Here is a 25,954-nt window from a genome sequence, read left to right as displayed (position 1 = left end):
TGTGCCCTCTTATGCTTTTCTTTTCCTCTGCACCTGAATCTCCTAGTCCTGGAGTTCTGTACCTGGTATTTTCACTCCTTTGGTGCTACTCTGAAATGTCCTTTCTCCCTTGATCCCTGTTCTTTCCTCTCTTTCCTTCATTCCTGATTCCTGCTCATCCATCACTATTTAATTAAAGCATTCTGTCCCCTGGGAAGCATTCCTTGTCACTCTAGTCAGGCTTACACGTTCCCCTTGGCGCTCTAGGCCACTCTCTCACTGTCTGCCACTGGAGACAGTGTACGTCAGTGTTCTCAGCTGTCATCCTGGGACACAAAGTGCTGGGATCAGACAGCCACTCTGCACTTCCCGTCGGGGCCAGTTATCCACCCTGTGCCTCATTTTCCTTGTGTAACTTGGGGATGAGAATGGCACTGCCTAAACCAGAGGGTGGGAGAGACAGTACTTAGAATAAGGCCTGGCATACAAAAGTCTGCATAAAGCTCAGCTATTTGATCACCCTTATATCCACTGATTCACTTGATTTTTTTCCCATTAACAGACATCTTTCCAAAACAGGTAACATGCAGAAGGAAATAAACCATTTTAGGTTTGACTATGTTCCCTCAGTGTCCAACACAGTACCTAGTGGACACTGTAAGTGCTCACTGAATGAATTAGTAAATATTAATGGTAAATAAATGAAATAGAACAGTTAAAATTTATTTTAAGGTACATCTATGAATAAGATTGCCCTATTTTTATTTTGCATGCTTTTCTACTTGCACATAAGCTGTCGATAGCGTCTCATTAATTTATTGTACACAGGCTTCCTGTTCCTTGAGTCGAGAATTTTCCACTTTTGACAGAAGGGCACAGTATAGTTAATTAACAGGGCTGCTCTTCTGGAGAACAGCAGGAAGTCATGCACTGTGGCACAATTCCTTTGAGACACACGCAAAGAAACAAAATTTGAATTCCTATCAGAAAGAGATCAGAAAGCCTGACAAAGTAGAGAAAGAAAAGGGAGAGGCAATTTGCAGAAGTTTGAGAGAAGAAATCTCTTCTCTGGAGTTCTCTGATTGCAGCCTTCCTGGGGAATGGGAAAGTGTGTGGGGACTGCTGGGCACAGGACAAAACAAATGCCAGAGACCCAGTGGGGCAGTATTGGAATGCTGGAACAGAACTGTGATCAGAGCAGGGGCCCCTGGTCTTACTCCTGACAGTTCATCCCCATGTTCTTTGTGGAAAAGTTGATATCAAAAGTCAAGGCATTTTGAGGTACCCCAAACTATAGGCCAGGGAGGGCATGAGAGACCTGGCTTTCATCATGCCTGCTTCTCAGATCTGTGAGCCTGTGGGAATGTCCATCCTTTTCACTGTATGTGTTGAAACAGCACTAGATCCATTGCCCCTATATATGCTCAGCTCAGGTGCTGAGAGCTGGGGTTCTGTAATGCCTCCTAAGAGTGGAATGTTCCATCCCTATTAACTGCCATTTGGGTTATCTCACACCAAAGTCCTAATAGATGGAAGAGTTTGTTTTTACCTTTCTCTCTCTCTCTCTCTCTCTTCTTCTCCAAGAATGTTTTACATGTATTATTTAAAATGCCCAGTGCCTGCTGGCCATGGTGGTACATGCCTATAATCCCAGCACTCTGGAAAGCAGCAGGATCTCAAATTCAAGCCCAGCCTGGGCATTTTAGCAATTTAGTGAGATCCCATCTAAAAACAAGAGAAAAAGCAAAAACAACAAAAAACCCAAAACATAAAATAAAACAAAAACACTTTAAAAAAAGAAAAGAAATAAAAGAAAAAGGAGAGGTTGGACATGTAGCTCAGTACACAGGCCCCAGGGTCAATCCCCAATACCCCAAAGCAAAACAAAGAAATGCCAGACCCTCTCTAACAGGATGTCTTGCTGTCCTGTCTAATGTGAGCTAAATTCTTGACAAACATCTGGCATTATCTTCCTTCTCTCTTGTGGTTTTAGCTTTCGAAACTCATTTGAATTTGGCAAGACCCCGGCATTCAAGACTCTATGTTTATATACCCTTTTTGTTGCTTAATCAATTTGTGAGTAGTTTCTCTGAAGGGCTTATATCTTCATGAAAGTGCCACTTTTTTCCCTCACCAAACACTTTGTTTATTTTTTGTTTGTTTGTTTATTTTTAAATTTTAAAGCTGAAAAAGAATAAAAATGGTACAGAATTTCAAAACAAAATAATAGGAGGTTAACAATGGTTAATATATTATGTATTGTTATCTTCAGAGTAGTTGTTCACATTATAAGATGCAAGCATGAAAAAATGATCAAACAATAACTAAAAACACACACTGTGTTTTTTGTTGATCTAACAGTATAGTATAGTTGTGTATCTTTTTCTCCTTTACTTTGAGGAGGTTTCTTTGAATACAGACATCTGTCTCATCTCTTCCACAAGTGGGTTGCTTTGACCGCATGGCAATGCCATAAGATGCTGGCTGTCTGATATCTGCCATGTGGGGATTTTAAGGAGGGATGTAAAAAGGGTCTTTGGGGAGAGACCAGCCTCAAATCTGTGCTTTGAATGTCCCATGAGCCTTCACCAAAAGAAAACTATGCAACAAAAAAAATAAATGATGTAACAAGAAAAAGCCTGTAGTATTTCACCCTGAGACAGGATAGAAAAAAAATAAAGATAGGTAGAAAAGGAGACAAGGAAATCATAACTGAAAATGTTACTTTTAAGAAAACTATAACTTCTGGGGCCCAGTTGAAGTTCCCCAAGGTGATCCATAGCTGTGTTCCTTTCATTAGATTAGGCTGGTAGTTTAGATTGGGTCTCTGATCCAGCACACCCCAAATTTTGCAAGAATACTGTATGTCCATAAATTGGCTTAAGTGAGGAAATAAAGAGCAGGAAACTAATCCTAAGATAACAGAATAGATTGAGAGAATTTTGAATTTTTTGTAGGAAATTATATGCACCTTGAGGCTGTAATGTGGGTGCAGTAACTCAGATACAAAGATTTAAATAGCACAAGGAGAAACCCACGTCAAACAAAGAGCAAAATAAAAGAAAGTTGAGAGAGTAGGGATATAGATCTTTCTCAAAGGGGGAGGGGTTGAAGAGGTGGGGGTGGGAGGGAGAGGAAGGAAAGGGCATGAAAAAAGGAGTTAAGACGTGTTAGGTAAATGCACCAACTTCACACAAGTACTGCAAACATCATTCATCAATAAACACATATACTAATGAAAACTTTTAAAATGGGCCCGTATCTGTAATCTGTATAGGCCGAGTATACTTATGGGAGTACAGTGGGCCATTTTTTCTTAGAGTTTCCACCCCCTCAAGAGGAACATAAATCATCCAACTTCCAGCAAATAATGCTTTCTTGAAGGGCTGCATTCTGTTTTTCGTGTGTGTACTTTTGAATTTTTCCTAATAAATCCTTTATATCTCTTACTAGTAATGAGAAGCATTCACCCTGCATGTGAAGTTTTCCTGCTGGTAGGGCAGGTTTTGGTTCGGGAACTTCCTCAGATTCTGTCCAGTGACTGCTCTGTGTCACAGAATTGTCACACTATGGAAAAGACCTAGCAGCCTTTGAAAACATCACTTTTCTTAATCAGAAATGAGTGAACAAAGTCTTTGATGTGGGTGCTAAGGAGAAAGACCTGTCCTGTCTGGATCTGAGTTTTCCTTTTCTCCCTTCCAGGCATAGATTTACAAAACAGGAGATGAAAAGTAAAGAGGAGAAATCCAAGTAATTTTATAAAAACTTACAAAATTACTCAAATATGGAATCATCAATTTTCTTTTCTGGCCATGAACTATTTCTAAAATGTGAGCCGACAAATGGAAAAGCTTTCTAGTTTGATTCAATTAAAAAATGAAAATCCCTTTTAAATAATTCTAATTCATAATTTAGTTAAGAATTTTAATTAATTAGGTTTAATTCTAGGGCAAGAATATTCTCAGTCTCCCTTTTGGTCAAATCTGGCTCAGATCAGATCTCTAATGAGTAGCCTTGGGAAGGTAATTATTTACAGTACCTAATAAAAACTGAATCGAGTGCTTCATTAGCTACATTTTATGCTCACAACAACCCCCACAAATTAACACCCCCATTTTACTGTATCAGAAATTGACATTCAAAGAACTTAAGCAATTCACCCAAATTCACCCAAAATTTGGATGTGAATTGAGCATGCTAACTCCAAAATCCTTGTCTTGCTTCATGACAGTAAACCACTGAGAGAGAGAGAGAGAGAGAGAGAGAGAGAGAGAGAGAGAGAGAGAGAGCCAGAGAGAAAAGAAAGAGAGAAGAGAGCAGGTATAATTTAATCAGCAAGATGTTTATCTTGGGTATTCTTCTTTTAATATTATATTGCATAATTCTAAGCACAAAAGCAGAAAAACAGCCTATTGAATAATGTTAAGAACTGGATTTGGGATCATCTCTGGACCAGACCCGGTAGCATAGGGGTCACTGCAGGAAAGGCTGTTTTTGGACATACTTAGCAGAGTGCCCAGATTTTGTGGTGGGGACACAGGGCACAGCACTGTCTAAACAGCCAGGAGAGCCCTGTGTGTGTAAACACTCTCTTCACCTGGTGGACTGTAAGTTCCTCGCTGATGAAAGAACCTGTGGAAAGGCAGGAATTGCACATTTGAAACCCACAATTTTGCAGAGTGTGTGGGCATGGGGCCTCTTTGGGAAGACTGCACAGTCAGCATTTCATCTGATAACTGGTCTCAGAGCTGCCTCTGTCAGGCAAATATTACTGTTTATGATTCTGTTTTCCTTTATGTTATCCCTTTCCCCTTTCCGGCTTCTCAGATCACTTTTCACACTCCTCTATTTGTGATCTGTCTTCTTGAAAAACAATCACATCAGAAGAAGAACCTTCTGTCTATCATCTTCCCCTGAATTGGGGTAGTATAATTTCCCCTGAGCATCTGGAATGGGCATCTCTGCCTGGAACTATCTCTTAGTCTTTGAGAGCAACCCAAGGACCAAGCTCGAGTTTGCATCCTAGGACTGCTCCTGGAACACAGAAGGACCATCTTGTTCCCATCACATGGTGCCTCATCACCATCCCGGCCAGAATCAGCCTGAAGGCACAAAGGTGCCGCTCAACACTCACATTTCAGCTCCAGCTTGATGAAATCTGTGTTCCCCAGATTTTCAAGAAACACTCCCCGGGGGATTAATGTCTTGAAGTAGAAAGAAATGTCAGCGCTGGTTTCCCCTTGGAAAGTGGAGAAGTGCAGGTAGGATGATGGGTTTGGGAAAGAGGCAGCATTCCAGTAATTCCCTGTGGGAAGAAAAGAAAGAAAGTAATCCTGTTAATTTACACCTTGATTGGGGTGATTACATGAAAGATATTCATGTCTTGAGCTCAATCATCCTGCTTTGCCTCTGACCTTGATCCCTCTCCTTCTACTGTGAGGGGCTTTTGCAGAAAGCTACAAAGCTGTCGTTGACTTTCTGAAAGTTACACAGATGTGCATATTAAAGAAACAAAATACATTCACTATATGCATATTATTTTAATTTAACAAGAAAGATTTATGTATAATTAAATATCAATGTAAAGTTTGTATAAAATATTTTGTTACAGATTGATTGCTGATGCTCCTACAGTCCTGGTGGAACTTTGGGAGTAAATGGCAGGAGATAGAGATGAAGAGAAGCCCTGGTGCTTCTGTGTGAAGTGGAGATTGGGAGCTGTTTGGTGCTTGTGCATGTGTGCTGATGGCTTTGGTCTGCAGGAGAAGCATGGAGACCCATGGAAGGATAATAAATGAGGGAAGTGAAGCCTGCGACATTTTGCTTGTGATTCTTACTGATCTGATCTCTGCCTTTGTGTAACCTCTTGCATCAGCAGGTGCTCTCACACCTGGTGCAGGTGCTCCAGGAATGCTCCTGGGGACCCATGAACAAGTGGGGATTGAGAGAAAGCAGGAAGTGACCAGGTTGAGCCAGGGTAGTTTCCTGATTCCCTTCTCTAGGCTCCAGTAGAGAGTTGATGTGAAAAGAGGGTCTCCTTATAATCCTAATAGTCCTCAGCTGGGACAGGAGGACCGTTAGTTTGAGATTAGCATGGGCAACTTGGTGGGATCCTGTCTCAAAAACAAAAATGGAAAATTTAAAAAAGGTCTTAGAATACAGCTCTGTGAAAACGCCCTGGCTCAATACCACTGAAACAAAAACTACCACCATCACCACCACCACCACCACCACCAACCCAAAGAACCTCCCAAAGCAGCCAACCAACCAACCAGCCAACAAAACACTCTTCTCCCTAACTAACTCCTCCTTGGGAACCCCAGTGTAGCTCTGATTTGTATTTTGGGGGTAGATGGAGACTGATGAGCTGAGCTCAGGCAAGGGACTCTACTCAGCTTCTATGCTGGAGCTCTTAGAGAAGACCAGATGATACTGTCACCTCTCTCCATTCATTGCTTGATAAGTGTATCCAGGAGAGCAGTAATTGGCAGGACAAATTAGAAGCACCAGATTGGATTACTCAGATTCCATTAGCACAGAAGGATCAAAAATATAGTGGGAGACCATGATTTAGTTCTCTTCTTCACCTCCAAAGAAGAAATTCCTTTTTAATGCTCACATTTCTGTGTGTATTTTCTATCATGCCATAAGACCAACTTACCCAAGCATATTTTATTTTGTTTTATTTTTTTGGTACTGGGAATTGAATTCAGGATCTTGCACTTGCCAGGCAGGTGCTGTGCAGCTGAGTATATTTTAAAACAGTAACTAAAGATGTTAGTTTTAATACAAGGTCCAAAATGTTTTTCTAAAGAAATACTTGCTATATTTTTGTCCAAAGAGCATAGCAAATTCATTAGTTTCTATTCAGACCCACACCACATACTTCCTTTAATAAGAGTCATGTACATGTGCAATGTTAAATTCAACCATTATTTTAAAATAAAAGTAGCTTTGCATTATTATTACTCTACTTAAGCCATAAATTCAAATTAAAAATATTTTAATATCTTATACATTAAAATACCTTCATCTTTAATTAGTGATATTTGTTTTTACAGATACATAGGATATAGTGACATCTAGATACATGTATGAAATGTTTAAAGATAAACACATTATAGATAGGCACAGTAAATTTTTGATCAGTTTATGTGACCCTAATAATACCTGGATTGGGTAAAACCAGGCTGCAAGTGCCCCAGTAGTTGAGGGCAGGACAGGGAATTTTGTAAGATGTGAAAACAAGATAAAGGAAATAGTCATTCCTCTATGGAGAGTGATTCTAGGACTCCTAGCAAATATCAACTGTCTGAATGCTCAGGTCCCTTATATAAAATGCAGAAATATTTACATATAACCTTGCCTGTTCCTTGTCTCCATTAAATCATCCTGTAGATTACTTATAATATTTAATACAATGCGAATGGAAAGGAAACAGCTGCTATACTGTATTGGCTAGGGAATAACAGAAAAAATGTTTGTATATGTTCTGAACTGATGCAATTTTAAAGAATATTTTTATTGGGAGTTGTTGAATCCATGGACACAGAACATGAGGCTCTGGAAGGCTGACTGTATTTGATTGATAAATGTGGGAAGTCCCTGGTTAGAAATTAGCTGGTGGTTTTGAATTGATGAAACTTAAGTTTCATCTCACTAGTTACATCAAATTGGGTTTTGGTGCCCAAGGAATTTCTGTATTTCAGCTATGTTGTTTAATTCATGGACATAAAGTTGTTTGTACTATCTCCTTAGACTCTGCAGCTGACTGAGTCTAATGGCCTCACCATTAATTATTTTAGCAGCTCATGCACAATCAGTAAGTCAGTGTAAAAGATCTTTGTATATGTCTCATTTAAGATAAAAACAATCATGGTAAAGTCATAGGGACTGACTGTTCTCAAGATATCCCTGAAAGTTTTAGTAGAATTTTAAACTGTTATTTAACTGCAAACTCACAGGTGTCAGTAGTAGAAAAGTAGGTTAGTCTTTTTCAGAAAAGGAATATGATATAGTCTTGGACACAATAATACTGGAGAAGAAAGGATCTTTTCTATCCTTGAAGTTCCTCTCCCTGGAGGCTTAAGCCTGCCTTCTAGTTCAGTCTTCCTACAGGAGGCAAAAGTTCAGAAACAATCACCTTAACTGGCTGCTCACAGATGCAGGACTCCTGAGAAAACCTACATCAAATGAGAGACCCTCTTACCCGGCAAAGCATCAGCCCCGAACTGGGAGAAAAAGATGAGTTACCTGAGGCCTGAAGGATTCTGCTCATCCTAAGTGGCTGAGAGCCCCTTAAACACCTAAGCATCTGCAAGATCCAAGTCCCCAGCCATTCTTCAGCCTTAAGCAAAGCAATTCTGTCTCTTTAGGCTGTATCCCCAGGACAGGAATGTAATTAACTTTTTCAAGTTGTGATCTAATGAAATATATTCTTATTTCCTGAGATGCTGATAGATCAACAGAAGGGCAGTTTTCTGAAATGATTCTAGAAAAACGAATGCTAAAAGTAAAACACATCAGTGTTTATTTGAGGTCCAACACTGGTTATTCAGGCAGAAATATCCCCAGAGGGGAGTAGGGCAGTTTGATCTATCATCTCAGTTTGATGAAACATCTCTATAGACCACAATTCCATTTGTTCTAATTCTATGCTCACTAAGCAACTTCAATCTAATTTTTTCTCTTGAATAGACTTCTTCCAGGGAAATCATGTCTTGTACAAATGGTGTTTACCAGGCTCCTGAAAATGTCTGAATGATTCCATGCTACTTTTGCAGTTATCACTTGTGAGTTGTGCCAAATATCTGGATACATTTATTAAACCCAAATTTGTAGCCAGCTGTAGTGAGACTTCCATTCTGGATTAGCCTGGTGGTATCAAAGATGGGTGTATCTACTCCCAAGCTATTGAAGGTGACCCAAAGGATTGAAAGTTTCCTTTATATATCTTTAAAAGCTCATTGTCTTACATGACTATCTGAGTTATACTTTACAATGTAGACATTGTACAAGTACAATGGTATAGGGATAGAATTTGTAAGCAAACATACTTAGAGGGATGTGGGTTTACTTTGTTTTTACAAAGAAAAGAAGCTTGGATGTTGTAGGTTCAAACCTTAGTAATACTCTCTGTGTCTTGTTCTAAAGAGTCTGTCACCCAGGCTTTGGGAGTTTCGACTGTAATAAAAATCCGTGGGAGCCATTCCCATTGCTCAGTGTGCTTCCTGCTGCAGGGAGCTAATAGCATTATTACTATTTGTTTCTATTGTTCCCAGTGGACTGTGTGTGTCCCATGAAAGCTGGAAGAAAACCATTGTATCTCTGCAACCTTTGGCCTCAGAACACAGTTCTCAATAAATAATTATTTGGTAAATGGATAAATGAGTAGTGCTTATCTCATTTATATCCATTCCCACTCCATATGCAAAGTCCTCTGAGAACAAAATGTGCTTTATGGCCCCCTGAGTAGTGAAGGGGCTGAATTAATATAAATAAGCAAATGTTGCTTTAGCATCATTTAGCACCTATGGATAACTGGATGCCTCTTGCTCCAGCACACTGTAATTTTTCTCACCCATGACTTTATTTCTATTATTTCCCATAGACTTCACTGAACACTACCATGCACTTGAGGATGGATGGTCTCATAATCTTAAGGTTGTTGAGACAGGCACTTGTTTTCAAGGTTAGGACTGTGGAAGGGAAAGCACACTGCATGAGAACAGCTCAGGTTAGTAATAAAGAAGTAGTTCCCTCTCTGACAAAGAATGAGCCACAGCAGGTGGCAGAGACCAGACTCATTTGAAAAGGACTGAGGTTGAAATGTGAAACAGAAGGAGCAATACAGAGCAGAAATGAGCGTCCAGGACTGGAACACTCAGTCAAGAGTAACAGAGAACAAGGGTTCTGGGCCGGTAAAATGGTCAGGATGATATTGAAAACCCTTCAAGCTTGCAAAGAAGTCAATCATGTGAGACTATTTTTAAGGACGTATTGGGCAAAGCCATGCTTGTCACGTGGGACAAGAGGATCCATGGAGCCACACTGGACTCCTGTTGTCCAGCTGAGTGTCAGAGGGGACAAGGTGACATTCAGGTCTGGCAGGTACCCAGCATCCCTGCAAACACAGTTGATCATTAGCAGAAAATGCAGTATCAGAAATCCACCCAAATTCTCTAACAGCCATTTATTGTAATCTGACCAATAATGATTTGGTATAGGATTTCAACTTCAAAGTTTGTTAGGATGTTCTCTGATGGGTGGTGTTTCATATAAGGGCTACTTTTCATTTCTACAAAGTATTACAATTACAAAAGTCTAATGGTCCCAGAAAGCATAGCAAAACTCTGTTCCCTGCTTTTCCCTCTCCTCCCCAACAGAATTCCTTAGGAACTGTCCCTTATAACACTTTAACTCTTTCAGTTATAGTTCTATATATATATATAAATGCCATGTCATTATTTATTAATTTATACCTTTTAATCTTTATTAATATTCCTTGATTCAAGTGAGGATTAAATATTCAAATCTCCTATGCCTTCTCTCTTTTCCAATATTTTCCTCAAATCCAAACAGCCAAACAGACTTTTGATTCTACAGAAAATTCAGTATTTACACTTTTAGGACCATATAAACCTTAGCCAGAAATGAGCAAGGCATTAAAATCTAATTGCCTTTTCTTTTGGTTTTGCATAAATTTTTGTTCATCTAGAATCTGTGATATTTATTTACTTTTGCCTATTTTTCTACATACTTGCCATGGGCTCTTTCTAAATTCTCTAACATCATTGCAAAACTGTCAAAAATTTCCCTAACATTGAATGTCCCACATAACATAAAAGTCACAGTTACTTTTTCTTCCTTCCTCCCTCCCTTCCTTCCTTCCTTCCTTCCTTCCTCCCTCCCTCCCTCCCTCCCTCCCTCCGTCCGTCCCTCCCTCCCTCCCTCCCTCCCTTCCTTCCTTCCTTCCTTCCTTCCTTCCTTCCTTCCTTCCTTCCTTTATTCCTTCCTTTCTTTTTGTACCAAGAATCAAACTCACAACCTCATGCTTGCCAGGCAGGCGCTTTGCCACTGAGTACACCCCCATCAGAAGTCATGGTTTTATTCTCCAGTGAAGTTTTTCACATCTCTCTGTCCCCTCTGGGTCAGGTCTCCTCAGGGTTACTGCACAGCCAGTTCCTGGGACCTCTTTTTCTCTATTTTTGCAAGGATTTCATTTTACCACTCTTAGGCATTCTATCCCCAAATTTTAGGACCCCATGATGGTTTTGCTTGGATTACACCTCATTGTCCTGGAACACATTCTCAGATAGCTTTGCAAGGATCTCTCCTTGGGGTTATCTTTCCAAATTCTTGTTTTTCTGATTATTGTACTTTCACACTTAATCGAGAAACTCCTGAAAGAAAATTGTCAAGCTGTCAGGTTTGCTACTGAGAAAGCTAAAGCTTTTTGATATTACACTTAGCATGTAACATTTCTATGTATTTGTTTCTCTCTGAAAACTTGCAAGGACCTTTTTTTAAGCTTTTGTTATTCAGATTTTACATATGACCTTGATGCAGGCCTTTTCACCACATCAGATCTAGGACTTTAATAATTTCTCTGATCCTCCCTTCTCAAACATCTGTTAATTTTACATTCATCTTTATTTCTCTTCTTTCTTTGCATTTCTGATTTTGATCTTTTTTTTGTTGTGTTCTTCTTCCTTGAGCATTCCTTCAGCATTATTTTCACTGCAGCCATGGTATTTTAACTTTAGCTACCATTTTTTAAATTTTTATCTATTGTTTCTTATTTTCTGATAGTCCCTTTTCTACAACACCCTGTTTAATTTTTTGATGCAATATCTCAGTGGCTTCTTTCACCTCTTTGTCTATATTAATTTAATTTTTAAAAGTTGAAAATTTCTGTCTTCAGCACCATCTTTATTGGTTCCAAGATCCTTAGCTGGTGCAGATCGGTAGTTCGGATTTCCGGCTTTGGGTTGCATAGATTTCTCACCTTATTTTGCACAGTGTTTGTGACTCTTGCCTGTCCATCACAAGGAAGTTGTCTGCGACGCATAGAATGTGGATATCCAGGGTTAGTGGTGGATTTGTTAATTATTAGGCTTCCTCCCAATGTGGGGAGCTCCAGTGCTTCATGAGACACAGATGTCTGGTGGTCCGTGTATGGGAGATGAAAGGAAGGAGAGGCTAAGAGGAGCTCTCAATTGTACTGTGAATATTTCCACATTTCTCTTTGTTTTTATTAACATGTTGTACTTCTGTTTTCCTGGTGCTTGCTGTTTGGAGCATAAACCTGCTACGTCCTGCCTGGGTAGAATAGGACAGTTAGTCTGGTCAGAGGATAGGACCTGGCCATCTGAAGGACTCTGTATGAACTCTTGAGTCTACCCTCCATGGGTCTCTTGGATTGTGCTGAAGACTCACAGAAAAGAAAGAGACAGGAAATAAAGGGAGGTCACCATCCACCTGGGAGCCATGCAAGAATCCTGCTGAATGCCTTGGTGGTGGTGGCTCCATGGGGGAGTGGGGTTGAGGAGGTGGTGGGATGGGAGAGACCACAGGAAGTGAGATGTTGGTGCTGCCTGTCACCTGTACCTCTGAGTCCTGCCCCACCCTGGTGCCATGCAATGGTGCTAGCAGCTCTGGATTCAGATTGTCTGATCCCCATTTTGGCTCTATCACTGTCTCCTGTTGGGCAGCTTTGGGGAAATGCCTCCACCTGCTAGATCTCAATTTGCTCATTTATGTAATAATAAAGGAACCTCTTTTGTAGGACATGGTGATGGTCAAAGTGGAAAAATTCATGCAGCGCACTTAACAGTGTGCTGTGCACAAAACGAGCATCCAATTTACATTACTGACCATGATTGAACTGATGAATCTTGGGGTCCTGTTACCTATCCAAGGTTTGACCGTGTGGTGTGGGCAGATGAGCAGGGAGCCTCCTTTCCTTAAATGAGTCACCAGGAAGACAGCCGCCAACTCTCCTCCTGAGTTTGCCTCACCATGGGGATTAATTCATCTCCAGGGGGCACGGGCAGCCTCAGGTGCACATAGCTAGACAGAACTAAGCTAGCAACAGCCCCTGCTCAGCTTGCTGACCCAGTGCAGGCTCTCACACCTGTCTACCTTTTCTGTTCTTTTTATTTTTGTTTCTTCATTTCTATTCTTCACACTGACTGGCTTCAAAACCATGCTGCCCATTTCTTTATCTCCTCAAACATTTTTGGAAAAATATCCATTCAGGATGCGTGAATCACAGTTATGACTGAGCAGCACCTGAAAGATGTTCTGCGGTTTTGTAGAGTTGCATTATCACAAACCCTGGTGAGGAACTGACTGGACCACTAAGATGCAGAGCTACTCACTTAACAGAAATTCTTTCATCTGGATTCTGATTTTCCAGAGAGCCTGGAGACTGAACTCTGCTCTGCAGAGGTGGGAGATGAGTAGGAAAGGCGGGCGGCAGAGTCAGTGCCAGGCTGGTAAGGGGAGGAGGCCTGAGAGCTCTCTGGGCAGCAGTTGGGTGAGGTGTGAGGCTGCTAACAATCTTAGCCATCTTCTGTCTGATACAGCAATTTCTTCAGGGCACCAAATGCCTGCATAGTTGGACTACACCGAAAAGCCTATCTATAAATTCTGTTTTAAATGGCAACCATCTTGCCGTGTAAATACCAGATTCAAAGAGGCTAATTCCTCTGGAAATTATTAGTAACCCAAGGTTAAAATGTGAGTATTCTCTAAGTTATGCAATGAGCTTTCTAGTGTTTAGTATGGGCTTGGTGCTGCTTACATAAACCAGATGGCTTCGTTGGCATGCAGATTTGAGTCTATGTGTGGTAGAGGTTTCCTTAGGAACAGAAGGAAATTATTTCTTTAATTAAAACTTTTGAACATTCAGATGAGGAGAGTAACCTTTGTAGCTTCACTTTCCTGGGCAAGCTAAGCTCAAAATGGGGGACTGCAAATTTAGATGATGCCTCTGGACTTGAGCACACTTCAGTCTTCATAGTATTTCATCTTCCGCAGCCAGCTTTTCTCCAAGTTGGGGTACAAAAGGAAATTTGTATTGTGAGAGCAGTCAATGCTGTAACCATTTCATCTAGTGTTTCTTGGTTTTGGCTTTTTGAGGTTAAAATGAGTGTGGAGCCCCAAAAGAAGAGGAGTATGATGAGGAAGCCCTGAAGGTCATATTGTTGCTCTCTTTATGCACGAACAATCCTAAGTATTTTGGAGTTCAGATTTGCCAATTAATAACTAAGTACAGAAAGTGAATAATGAGGTATAACGCAAACTTTTGGGCTTTATATTCTTTACTTAAATCTTAGTTTTGATTCAGCGCCAAAGATTTTTATGTCATTGATTCCAAGAAAGGAGAGACTAGAAAGACAGATTCTCTTGAAGCCTAACAAATAGGGGATCAAAGGAAGATCTTTTTGCTCTTTCAAAATTAAAACCAAACAATACGTCTTGCCTATGGAAGTTGTAAAAGAAATTCATATTCACACCGTGCAGGTTGATAACAAAATTTCACAAGTAATGAAACACTCTGACACAGCCATGAGAGGGCAACTCTCAAGATGGTCTAGTTTTCAAAAACTGTGGTGACCCAGGTGTGAAGAGTTTTGCTTTTCTTTCTTTTTTCCAAGCAATATTGTCAATTTCATGATTTCTAGTACTGATGCCAGATTAATGATTCCCATTTTTAAAATTTTTTTTTATTTAAAAGGAAAAAGAGAAAAAAATGGATACCGTTAAACATGTATTATGAGCTTAAGATTAATATATGCATTTCTTGTTGAATAGCTTTATCTTAATGCCTATTAGTAACTCAGCCTCTGAAGAAAAATGAATGTATTTTTCTTCAAAAAATAAATTTACTTCCAGGAATCTCCACTGAAGAATTCTCTGCTCAGCCATTTAAGCCTTGGTTTTGCTTCCTGTGTTGCCCATTTTTTAACCCATCCTTTGCAAACCCAACAAAGGAATCTATCCAAAATGCAACTTGGGCCATTTTTATCTCATGCATGAAATCGCAGTACCTCCCAATAGTGTTCCAAACATATTGCAAGACTTGGCCCTGTGTAGTAAGCCCAATTCTGCTTTCCCTGCCTTGTTTTTCAGAATGTCTGCTCCAGCGCCATGCTGGTCCCACCACCCACAGGGCTGCTTCTGGATTCCTTGTCTCTACTTCTGTTGTTTCTGCTTTTAGCATTATTTTTTCCTCCAACTTCTCTTCCTTTACCCTCCAACTCATGTACTTCATCTGACCAGATTCTTGATTCTTACTTAATCTTTTTCTTTTGCAATATTGAAGGCTGAACTCAGGGCCTTTACCCTAAGCTATATCCCCAGGACTTTTCACTATTTTTTTTGGACACAGGGTCTCCCTAAATTGCCCAAACTGGGCTTGAACTTATGCTTTTCCTGCTTGAGAGAGCTGAGGTGGGTCACAGGCATGAACAACCATGGCTGGCTCTTCCTTGATCTTTAAGGTTCGGGTCAGGAGACTCCCCCTGGGGCTGGAAGATGATATTCTTTCCCTGTGCTCCTACAACATCATGTATATCTATGCATCTAACTTGATGTCGCATTATAATTACTTTCATGTGTCCCTCTCCTTTGCTAGGCTATAAAATTTAAAGAACAGAGGCTACATTTTAAAAACTTTCTACCAGTATCCTTATATGCAGGTATTCAGCATATTTCTTGAATAAGCAAAAGAAAAAATGTGTTTTGAAAAAATTGAGTGATTGCTAATGCTACTACCGTTTATGGCTATTCACAGCATCTGTGAAACCTATTTTTGACAATTTCAGAGGTAAGGAGTTATTTAGGCTACAAGGACAGAAGCTCTTCTAGGTTTGGTGTTATTTATATGGACTTTAAGGTGTGTTTACCATTGCCTTTCTCTAAGATCTCAAGTGCTCACCATCTTTGTACTGAAGGAGTCCATTCAGCATGGTGCAGGGTTGGTGGTCATTTATGGCTCTGAGGACCACCATGCCCATGGACATCACTTCTGTCCTTACTGTGCTAGCTCCCTCCTCTTATCTCTTCCTCTTCAAGTAATTGTAATTCATATCGAATGCCATTAAGTTCCCATTTTATGGTTTGCCCTGTGTTGAAGAATTATCATGGCCGAGTTGTAAAGGACCACCAAGAGCTCAGCTTCATACAGGGTAAGCATGCTGCAAGGTGAGGTGGGGTTTTGTACTGATAGACCACAAAGCTCCCAGAGCCCCACTTTCATCGAAAATCAGATTTCATATGAAACCCGTTAGGGGAATAGAATGTAGAAAAATCTGCCTATTTCAGCAGAGTGATGGATGTGAAAAGAGGAAACTGCTCTAGACGCAGCACAATGGATTGATAAGACACAATTATGTTACAAAATCATGGTTTCCTCTTTGCTCTCTTTTCACTACAGGAGATAAAAAAAATTCCCATGTGCTATTCATGGGTACTGTTTTCCTACTGAAATCAGTAACAAGGTTCTTGTTTCTTGGGGACGGGTCAAGGATATGGGGACGTAGCCTGCAATGCAAAGAGCATATGAGAAGGAAAGGAATATGATCTTTTAAAATCTCAAGAGGAACAAGAGATGGAGGGAGGGGAGAGGGAGGGAAAGAGGAGGGGAAGAGGATGGATAAGAAGTAAGATGTATTGTGTACATGGACCAACTCCCCATGAGGAATGTAGATTTTATGTACTGCAAACATGGGCTTATAAGAATAAAACACCAACAAGTTTAACTGAAATACAAGATAATACAGTGTTGTAATGATGATCCTAAAATCCTGAACTTCATTTCTTGTAAAACATCAGCACATTTGACCTAGATACCCTCACAGATACCAACACCACCCAGTGGCTAAATCACCATTAGCGACTTGTTAGTGAACTCAAATAAAAATATTTAATGATACTCAATATTAGTCAACTTGGATCATAAGCAAACAGTCTGACATACTTCTCTTTCATATAAAACTTCAAATGCATGGGCTATTGTATATTTAAAATCTACCAATAATTGCCTTTTAAAATTAGTATTAAACAGCTATTGTGAACAATGTGCATCTGGATGAATGATATCAAGTAAATCTTTAAAACCGTAAAAACCCTCAGTTTATTTGCAAATTGGAAAGGTAATTCCTCCTTCATTAGGTGGTTGTAATAATACAACGTAACGATATTTCACAGACACATTCAAAACACCAAGGAATGACAAAAAAGGCAAAAAAATTTCTGCCTCGATGTATTAATGACGGTAGAAAAATAAAGACTTGTATGTGTTCAGGGGTGAGATAATTGGTCTGAATGTTTGCATGAGGTGCTGTGGTTTCTTTTCTACTCACATATATCAGAAAAGAAAGGAGTGTTTTGGAAGAAAATTGAAAACCAATTCCATTTAACAGCTAGGTGAAGATAATTTCTGATACAAAAATAAATAACACATCAAAATGGAAACAAAGTCTTGCTTGGATTTCAAGGATAGAAGAAGACACTGAGACCACAACTCTGTTGCCTCTGTCCTGTTTTACTGTGGGAAGCTGTGAGGCTCAGGTGCACTGAGCTGTGGCTGTGACCACCCTGGCATGAGAACTGAAAAATGGGTTTCAAGATATTGCTGGTGCCTGAGATTACATAAGACTAATAGGAGTTTTGTAACTGCAAGCTACATAATTAAAACCAGTATCTGAATGAAATGACATCTAGTATGTTGATTTAGGACAGTTTTATTTTTTCCCCTTTCTTATTAATGTATGTTTGAGACACAATAAATACACTTACGGGGAATTGGTACATGTACACATCACATCTTACTCCTTTGTACTTCAAGGGAATCTGGGAATTTGTCTAAAATGGCTTGAGTGCACTGTTGGGTAAGAAAGACTGTGGTCAGCGGAAAAGGTGGTTGGGTGTGTGGTTATCACAGGAGGTCCCAGGCCTGTGCAAACTGCCCAGAAATGCCATGATGCCACAACACAAAAGATATATTCTGCAGGAAGAGACAACTCTAAATGCAGTCCTGGATGTGGGATCCAGGGTATTGTTTACAGGGACAGTGTGGTGGAGGGGGCACACCTGGACCACTAGAGGGAAGAAACTATTACAGTGAATAGTCTGCCCTGCGGTTTTAAGGTCTGAATGATACTTTACAGCTCAGAGTTTCAAGTTCTGAGAGAGAGGTTTGGGTCTCTTGGTTTTGCCTCTGAAGTTCCTGAATGCAGTGGGGAAGACTGCAGGTCCAGATTCGGCTGTTTGAGCATCTTAGTAATTGTAAAAGTGAGTCTAGATGAGACGTGAAAGAAAAAGTTTCAGTCCCCGCAGCATGGTGCTTGGTTTATGCTAATTTGAAACCAAGCAGGTGACGGGCATAATCTGGGTTCTGAAAGCAATTATTTCCAACAGCCAGGCAGCCACCCAGGGCACAGCAGCTTTGAAACACTGGCATTCTGACCTTCCCCAGCTGGGGGCTCGGAAAGCGAGGGCGCCAGGGCTTTAAAATTCAGGTTGGAAGTGCACAAACAAAGCACTGAGCAGAATCTGATGGAACCAATCTCATATCTTGCCTCTGCACAACTTTATGGGAAGTTTATGGGGATTTATTGTTTGAAGAACAGAAGGACATTTACCTACAGATGCAGAGGAATAAATTTCAAGTACATTTAGTCCTGGAGAATGGCCGCCTTATTGCTGATTTCAATCCCCTTAACTCCCTTCTCAATCTTTCACTTTCCTCTCAAGTAGGACACCAATCACACACACACACACACACACACACACACACACACACACACACACACACAGCATACCACACACACTATATACATATAACACAAATATCACATTTCACACTCTACACACACACATAGCACACACACACCACACACCTATTACACACACGCCACACCCTAGAGCCACACAACAGTATACATAGATACAATAGCACAACACAAAAGCACACATCTTTTGAGCTTAGTATGTCAGTGGCTCGGATAGTTACAGAAGTTTGAAGTGTTTTAATAGTCAATATTAAACAACCATAATCCATAAATCTATTACAATAAATGTTTAAATAAAAATGTAATAAAATGTGCTATAAACCATAAAATTTATCTTTGTTAATTGTCAGTCATACTCATTAAGGGGCAAGCTATTTTCAGAATATACTGTTTGTCATAGCTCTATTTGATAAAAAGGCATGTGTTATATACATATATATATATATGTATATATATATGCATGTATATTCATATACACACATATACACACTTACACAAACATAGATGTGTGTATTTGTATCCCACAGAGTAAAAGACAAAAGCCCTGCTTTCTGTGGACCAACCAACTAAGCAACCAGCCAGCCAATTAACCAGCCAACTAGCCAACCAAACAATCAGACATCCAGCTAACCATCCATCCATTCAACCAACAAACCTACCAACCAACCAATCAGCCAGCCAATCAACCAGCCAACCCACAACTAATGGTTCTGTGAAGCTGTCTTCTAGCAGCCAAGTTGTACTAACCATTAACACATCTTTCGTCAGCAAATTTATTCCATTAAGACTCAGGGCTTCACAGAGTTATTAACAGTAAGTAAAAATCCATCACCTCCTTCCCTTGTTCTGAGTGGTGTTTTATACAGGTGCCATAGCAGGTAAACCTCACCTCCTTGAAGGTGCTATTACTGTCTCCATTTCTTAAGAGGAAGTGAAGCATGAAAATTTAAAACAAACACTTAAAGTTTCATTTTTGATCTAGGGATTATGGCTTTAGTGAACTGTTATTTCCACAAAACTTCTCCCCTTCCCATTGTCCTGGGCTGTGCTCCTGAAGTATTTACCCGTGGAACACCCCGATGGAGCATTTGGTAAAGGATGCTGGAGGCTGAGGCAGCCATATCTTTCTAGGCCTTTTATCTAATGCTTCCCTGACATCTGAAGGGACCAGAGGATTATACTATCCAATCAACAAACCAACCAGCCAACCAATAACCCATGGTGCTGCAAAGCTTTTTTGCATATATTTTATATTTATATATATCTTAGGAGAGATCTATACATATCTATGCATATTATAGGCTTAAACCCTGAGTCTTTCCTCTGAACTACATCCCAAGTCCAGTTTATTTTTTATTTTCAGGTAGGATATCACCAAGTCACTAAATTGCTCAAGCTAGGCTCAGCCTCCCATAGGGCTGGAATTATCAGACATGTGCCACTATGCCTAGCTTAAAATGTACTTATATGTTGCTTCTTTATCCTGAATGAGCTTATAAAGTCTCTGCTCATAATCTCTTTGCCTATTTATTTTTGTCATCTTGATCTCGTTTGGTACATATTAGGTGTTCACCAAACATTGTGGAATGAGTAAAATAATTTGTGGAATTAAAGAACTACTTCAAGTTTCCTATATACTGACTTGAGTGCCATAGGTAACATAGTCTAGCAGTCAAAGAAATCTTCTAATGACTATTTTCCATATAATATTCATACTAATAGTTTACTCTAAAGTCTCTTATGTATCTTGGGAAAGTTTTTATTAATTATTAACAAGTGCCCCTTTGTTTTTTTGATTGCATGGGCAAGCTAGGTGAAAGGGAATGGCCATGTTAGAGAGGCCAGTTGTCTAAAGTCGCTGGAGTGGTTTAGCTTTGCTAGTGTTCTGTGCTGAGTAAAAAATTACTGAGAAGGTGCAACTGATACCTGTATTAGTCAGTCTTTCATTAAAGCGACACAATAGCTGACATCCACGACTTAAAGGAGGAAAAGTTTAATTTAGTTCATGTTTCAGGGGATTCAGTTCATGGCAAGCTGCCTCCATGGCAGCAACATCTTGGTGCGAGGGTGTGGTGGAACAAAATCATTAAGTTCAGGATTGTCAGGAAGCAGAGCAGAGGAACAGTGAGAGAAAGGCAGAAGCCAGGGACCAAATATAATCCCCAAGGTCCTGCCTTTACAGTTCATCCTACCAGTCTCCAGGGTGGATCCCAGAGCCAATGAAATGAGGACTCTTCCCTAGCTGCCACAAGGCTAGGTGCTGCATTTTGACGAGTGACATGGGAAGGGCTCTATTTTCTCCTCCAAACTAAAGTCTACTCCTAAATATTTCACAAAGACATTCATCATGTTGATAGCAGTCTCTCTTGGCTACTCTGCACCTACTTCCTGGAGCTGGGTTTGACTGGGGGAAGGCATCCTCCAGCTCTGATTGCTTGTAGTATCTTTAATGAAAGGAAGGTCAGGTCTGGAGCTCGCCAGTTGTCTGATGACTGCGGTGGTCTTGTGAGGAGAGCTGGAATCTTGATCTCTCTTAGCTGGTAACTCTTTCTCTATATAGGGTAGTAGGTGAGTTTGGAACTCCAGGGCTTCACAAAGATAAGTCTTTCAAAATTCTCTTTTTCCCCAGCCCACGTTGTTGTACAGGAAGAGAGTCAAGCCTGGGAGCCTTTGGGAAGGGAGAGTGTGTGGGTGGCTCTGAGCTCTTCCATCTCTCATAGCCCTGAGACTCCATCTGTCTCCAGTTTCATCTCCATCCATCCTGCTGTCAACTAAGTCCCCACCAAACTTCACTTGGTGTGGCATATAAGGGCATAACAATTATTGTCTCCTTTAAAAATCATTTTAATAAAGAATTCGAGAAGGTTGAAATGCTTTAACGTATGAGTTAACCTTTAGTGGTAGTACTCCAAGTATCAGCACAGAGTACAAATATTTTAATATTCACAGTCTATATTTCTTATTTTGATAAATACCTCATTGTGGGATCTTTCAGCTATGTTTTGCCACTAGTATTTATTTATTTACAGCACTGGGGATTGAAACCAGGACCTTCATGCTGAGCTGTGTCCCCAGTCTCTGTATTTTATATTTTGAGACAGGATCTAGGCTTCCCACGCTCAAATCTGTGATCATTCTTCTTCATCCCCTCAGAGTTCTGGGATTGTAGGTGTGCACCATCAAGTCCGGCTCAGTTTAGAAGTCTTAATGAACAAGGAGACAATGTTAGAATAACACACTGGAGCATAAACTCCATGAGTGGAAATTGAGCAATCATTTCTGAAGTTTGTAACTGGCAATGAGTTTGGGCATTGATATTTGTAACCAGGGAAAAAAGAGGTCAATTCTTTTACTGAAGTATAAATGAAAAAGTGTTTTATAAAAATAACAGTGCAAAAATAACCCATCATATCCTGGGACAAAAAGGTTAAACTCTGTTATGACTCTTCCTCTTAAGGTTAGCTGTCAAAATATTTCCCTGAAAAAAATATAGGGGGAAAATTTTCTCCTGTTCTGCTCTGAGGGCTTGAAGACACTTTCACTGTGCATTAATCAGAAACTTCATAGCAGGAAGGGTGAAAAATTTTCTCTGGAATAATTCAGAAGGTGAGAGATGAGATCTGATTAGTTTCCACAAAGCATACCCATCCGTTAAGGATTATTTGCCACGAGGAAAAATGTAGTATTTCCTTCACATTATTTTTCCCAAGCGGAGCTGTCCTTGCATGTTCCAACCTGAGGTCCTATTCTTTTTTTTTTTTTTTTTTTTTTTTTTGTCTTTTTCATTTTTATCGGTACCGGGGATCGAACTCACGACCGCCTGCTTGCAAGGCAGGTGCTTATGCCAATGAGCTAAACCCCCAGCCCCCTGAGGTCCTATTCTTTGGACTCAGTGGCTCGTAAACTTTGATGAACATGACAGTCATGTGCGAGGTTTACAGAAAATGCTGCTTTCTAAGCCATGCTCCGAAGATTTGTAGCCCCTGCCTCAGCTCCAGAAATCTGGCCTTTTTCTCGCGTACCTTGGCAGTACCCTGTGCAGATGATCCTTTTCAACAGAACTTTGCTGAGCACTATTTTACTTTGTTTGCCTCTCGGATTGCGGATTAGAAGCCTAGCTAATGTTGAGTGCTGTTATTTGGATCTCAGTGAAGGGTAAACATGACATTTACTCATGTTATTGGTTCAGGATTCATACAGAGTGCTTGGACTCTCTGCCCAGTGTTAGCACACACTCCAGATTTTGCTTTGGACGTGGAGTGACAGCTTGGCAAACCACACAGACACCAAGGCGCAGGCACAATGGCCTTGATGGGCAAGGAGACACCTTCTTGGCCAATTGGACTCCTTGTGCTTCCTATGGTGCCAGGTCCTTAGGGCTGGTCCACTGCCGAGGGCCAAGGGAGGATCACAGCTTGGCGGGCAGCGTTTGTCCTTTGTGCCTATGGTTTAGTCTGGCTCATTTGGCTTTCAGGGTGTTAAACCCTCTGCCTCTTTTGGTCTATTTTGCCTGTTCTTCTAGCTCTGATCCTCTTTGCAGTGTTCATTTTCCTCATAGTTCCCCAGTGCCTTGCCTTCTGCTCTTCAGTCTCTGGGTTATTTTGGCTCTGTTGTCCACGATCTCCCCATCCACACCCCCAGGGCCAGCCTGGAACCAGAGTTCTGGAGCTAAGTGCCAAGCTGCATCAAGACCCAGGAAGAATTCCTGCTGGACTCTTACAAGAGCAAGTGTGAAACCAAACCACTGCCCTTCACCCAAGGCTGGCTTCTCCAGTGCCCTTTACCTCGGCAGTATCACTGTCCACGATATGAACTTCAGGGTCTGCCTGGAGCTCAGAAAGTCAGGTGCCACATTCTGCAACTCTTGGCTTAGTTCTTTCCCTGTGTTTTGTCTCCCTGGCTAAATCATGGCCCACCCAACTACAGGATGGCAGCTTTCTGATCACTGCTAACTTAGAGACATGGGTCACAAATTTTGCTGGCTGCTGCATTTCCTCTACCTGCAATGATGTCTGACTTTTGTCTTCCTTCTTTTCTGCTTAGGTAACAAAGATGCACTAATTTGGAAAGAAAATGATGATAATGTACAAGAGCTGTTAGATATATTGGCAGTTGGCTGCATGATCTACCCTGTGCTGGGCACCTATGCCTTACTTCACATAAGTCTTATCCACCCCTGAAAAATTGGTGCAGTCACCAGTCCCCTCTGTAGAGGCAGCTAGGTCTGAATAAGACAGTGAAACGACTGGCTCAAGCTTATAGGAGGAGTCCAGGGGCTTGGGAGAAAGACTGTCAGATTTCAGACTCTGCACTGTTAATACTTCCTTTCCCTAGCCTGTACCTGTGTGATTTAAATAACTCCCTGGTGAATAACCCATACATTTAAAGTAGTTTCTACTGGTGGGAGTGGAGAATACTGATGAGTGTGAGCCAATCCACCTGTGAGCCAATATCCAAGCCCATGGTCAATGTGACCTGTGAGTTTGGGGTATGTTTGTCACTGTTACTTGTAAAATAAAGGAGATGAGAAGAGGAAAAATTCAGGGTCCTGGTCTCTCCGCATCAAATCTCATTTTATGCTAACAGCCTTCCAGTATATTAGCTGTTAAATGACTGAGGGGTTTTAACTCTATGGATTGATTAGTTAAGCTTTTTCCAAATATGTCCAACAGAATACTAAGTCCAGGGAGATGTCAGTGATCATCACATCAAAAGAAGTTTTTACTGTCAAATGTATATAAAAATCTCTAGATTCTAAGTGCTAAGCAGATATCTTTACTGCAGGACCCATCGTACATGGAGAGACAGGCACAGCAGGCATTGATGCTCATGTTTGACTACAGAGCTCTTGTTTTCTTTGGCTTTTCTTTTGCTTTCTTTAAACAGAGCTCTGAGACATGCCTCTTTGGTAAATGTTCTAGCAAGAGCGCTATGTGATAAGATGGTGGATAGATAACAGTTGGCTACAGAGGCTCCCTGAGATAGTCAACTTAGAATTCAACATAATACAGTGTGGGGAGCCCTAAACAGAAGGAGATGAATTCTCTCATCCCAAGAAGAAACTAAGGTGAGAAGAACCAGTCAAACATACAGTCTTGGTGCTATTATTGGAACAGCTAAAGGTTCAATGCTCCCGCCGAAGTGGGCGACTTGCTGAGCCATCTGAGGTCCCCCCGCTTCGACTCACTTGAGGCACAGTCACACTGAGGTTGGGGGTCAGCCAGCTGAAGGGAGAGCTGATCTGGTGGGGAGCCTGCATCAACCTGTGGTGAGTGATGGGAGTGGAGCCATTCCACACAAATGGGGGCTCCGGTGGATGACATTCTGGGACCGGGCAGGACTAGCAAGTACAAGGGGTAGCAGTGACTTCAGTCAGTTGTTCCTGAATGGGATTGATGGAGTGAGCTAGGCCTGGGTCACATGACCTGGCTGAGACCCAATAGGCTGTCCGAAATCAATTCCCTACACAGTGGCACACACTAACCACACTAACCCAGTGAAGCCTCAGAAGTTTGACTGATCTGGAGGGGAGGCAGTGCATAGTAATACAGTGCAGGCCTCAGCAGCTTGACTGATCCAAAGGAGAGGGGTCAGCATAAGCTGCTCCTGTCTGCAACTCACTAGCACACTGCAGTGGGAAGGGTCACCTCGCCAGCATGCTTCAGAAGGGTTGTAACCAACAAAGAAAGAAACTGGGGCCTTCTGGAAGAAACAAAAAAGATGGGAAAAGGAAGCAACAACAAAAGTCCCAGGTCCCAACCCTGAGACCATTGACCCAGGACAGGTAAATACAAAGGAGAATGAAAACAGCAAACATACAATATCAGACATGGCACCAGTGGACATAAAGAGATATCTTTGAGACCTCATAGATGAGTTCAAAATGGAAATATTTAGCTAAGTAAAGCAAGATATAAGAAGATTAATATAAGAGATGCTAAACACCCCTCAAGCAAACACAGACAGAAGAAGGGAGGAACTCAAAAAAAGGAGAGAAACACTTGATGAAGAATATAAAGCAAATATAGAATATATGAAGCAGATTCAAAGAGATCACCAGGAAATTAAAAACTTTATGAAAAGATGGCAAATATGCTTGAAAGAAACTAAGGATAGATTATTCAAACTGGAGGACAGTTTTGAAATGTGGGACTATGAAAGGAAAAACTTTT

General features: G+C 40.8%; 1 protein-coding gene across 1 annotated transcript in view; it reads right to left on the bottom strand.

Annotated features, from left to right (window-relative positions):
- The window catches only part of Cntnap2 (contactin associated protein 2), a 1,917,858-nt gene that overhangs the window by 254,642 nt on the left and 1,637,262 nt on the right, over positions 1-25,954 (bottom strand). The window contains exon 16 of the mRNA XM_063250667.1: positions 5,114-5,284. Coding sequence (XP_063106737.1) covers positions 5,114-5,284 — 171 coding nt within the window. The remainder of the gene's footprint in view (positions 1-5,113; positions 5,285-25,954) is intronic.

This window comes from Cavia porcellus, unplaced genomic scaffold (assembly GCF_034190915.1).
Source record: "Cavia porcellus strain 051 isolate PalLab524CR breed Dunkin Hartley unplaced genomic scaffold, mCavPor4.1 scaffold_6, whole genome shotgun sequence".
In the NCBI taxonomy this organism is placed as follows: Eukaryota; Metazoa; Chordata; class Mammalia; order Rodentia; family Caviidae; genus Cavia; species Cavia porcellus.
The sequence above is the reverse complement of the archived record's forward strand: the minus strand, read 5'-3'. Positions and strand labels throughout refer to the sequence as shown.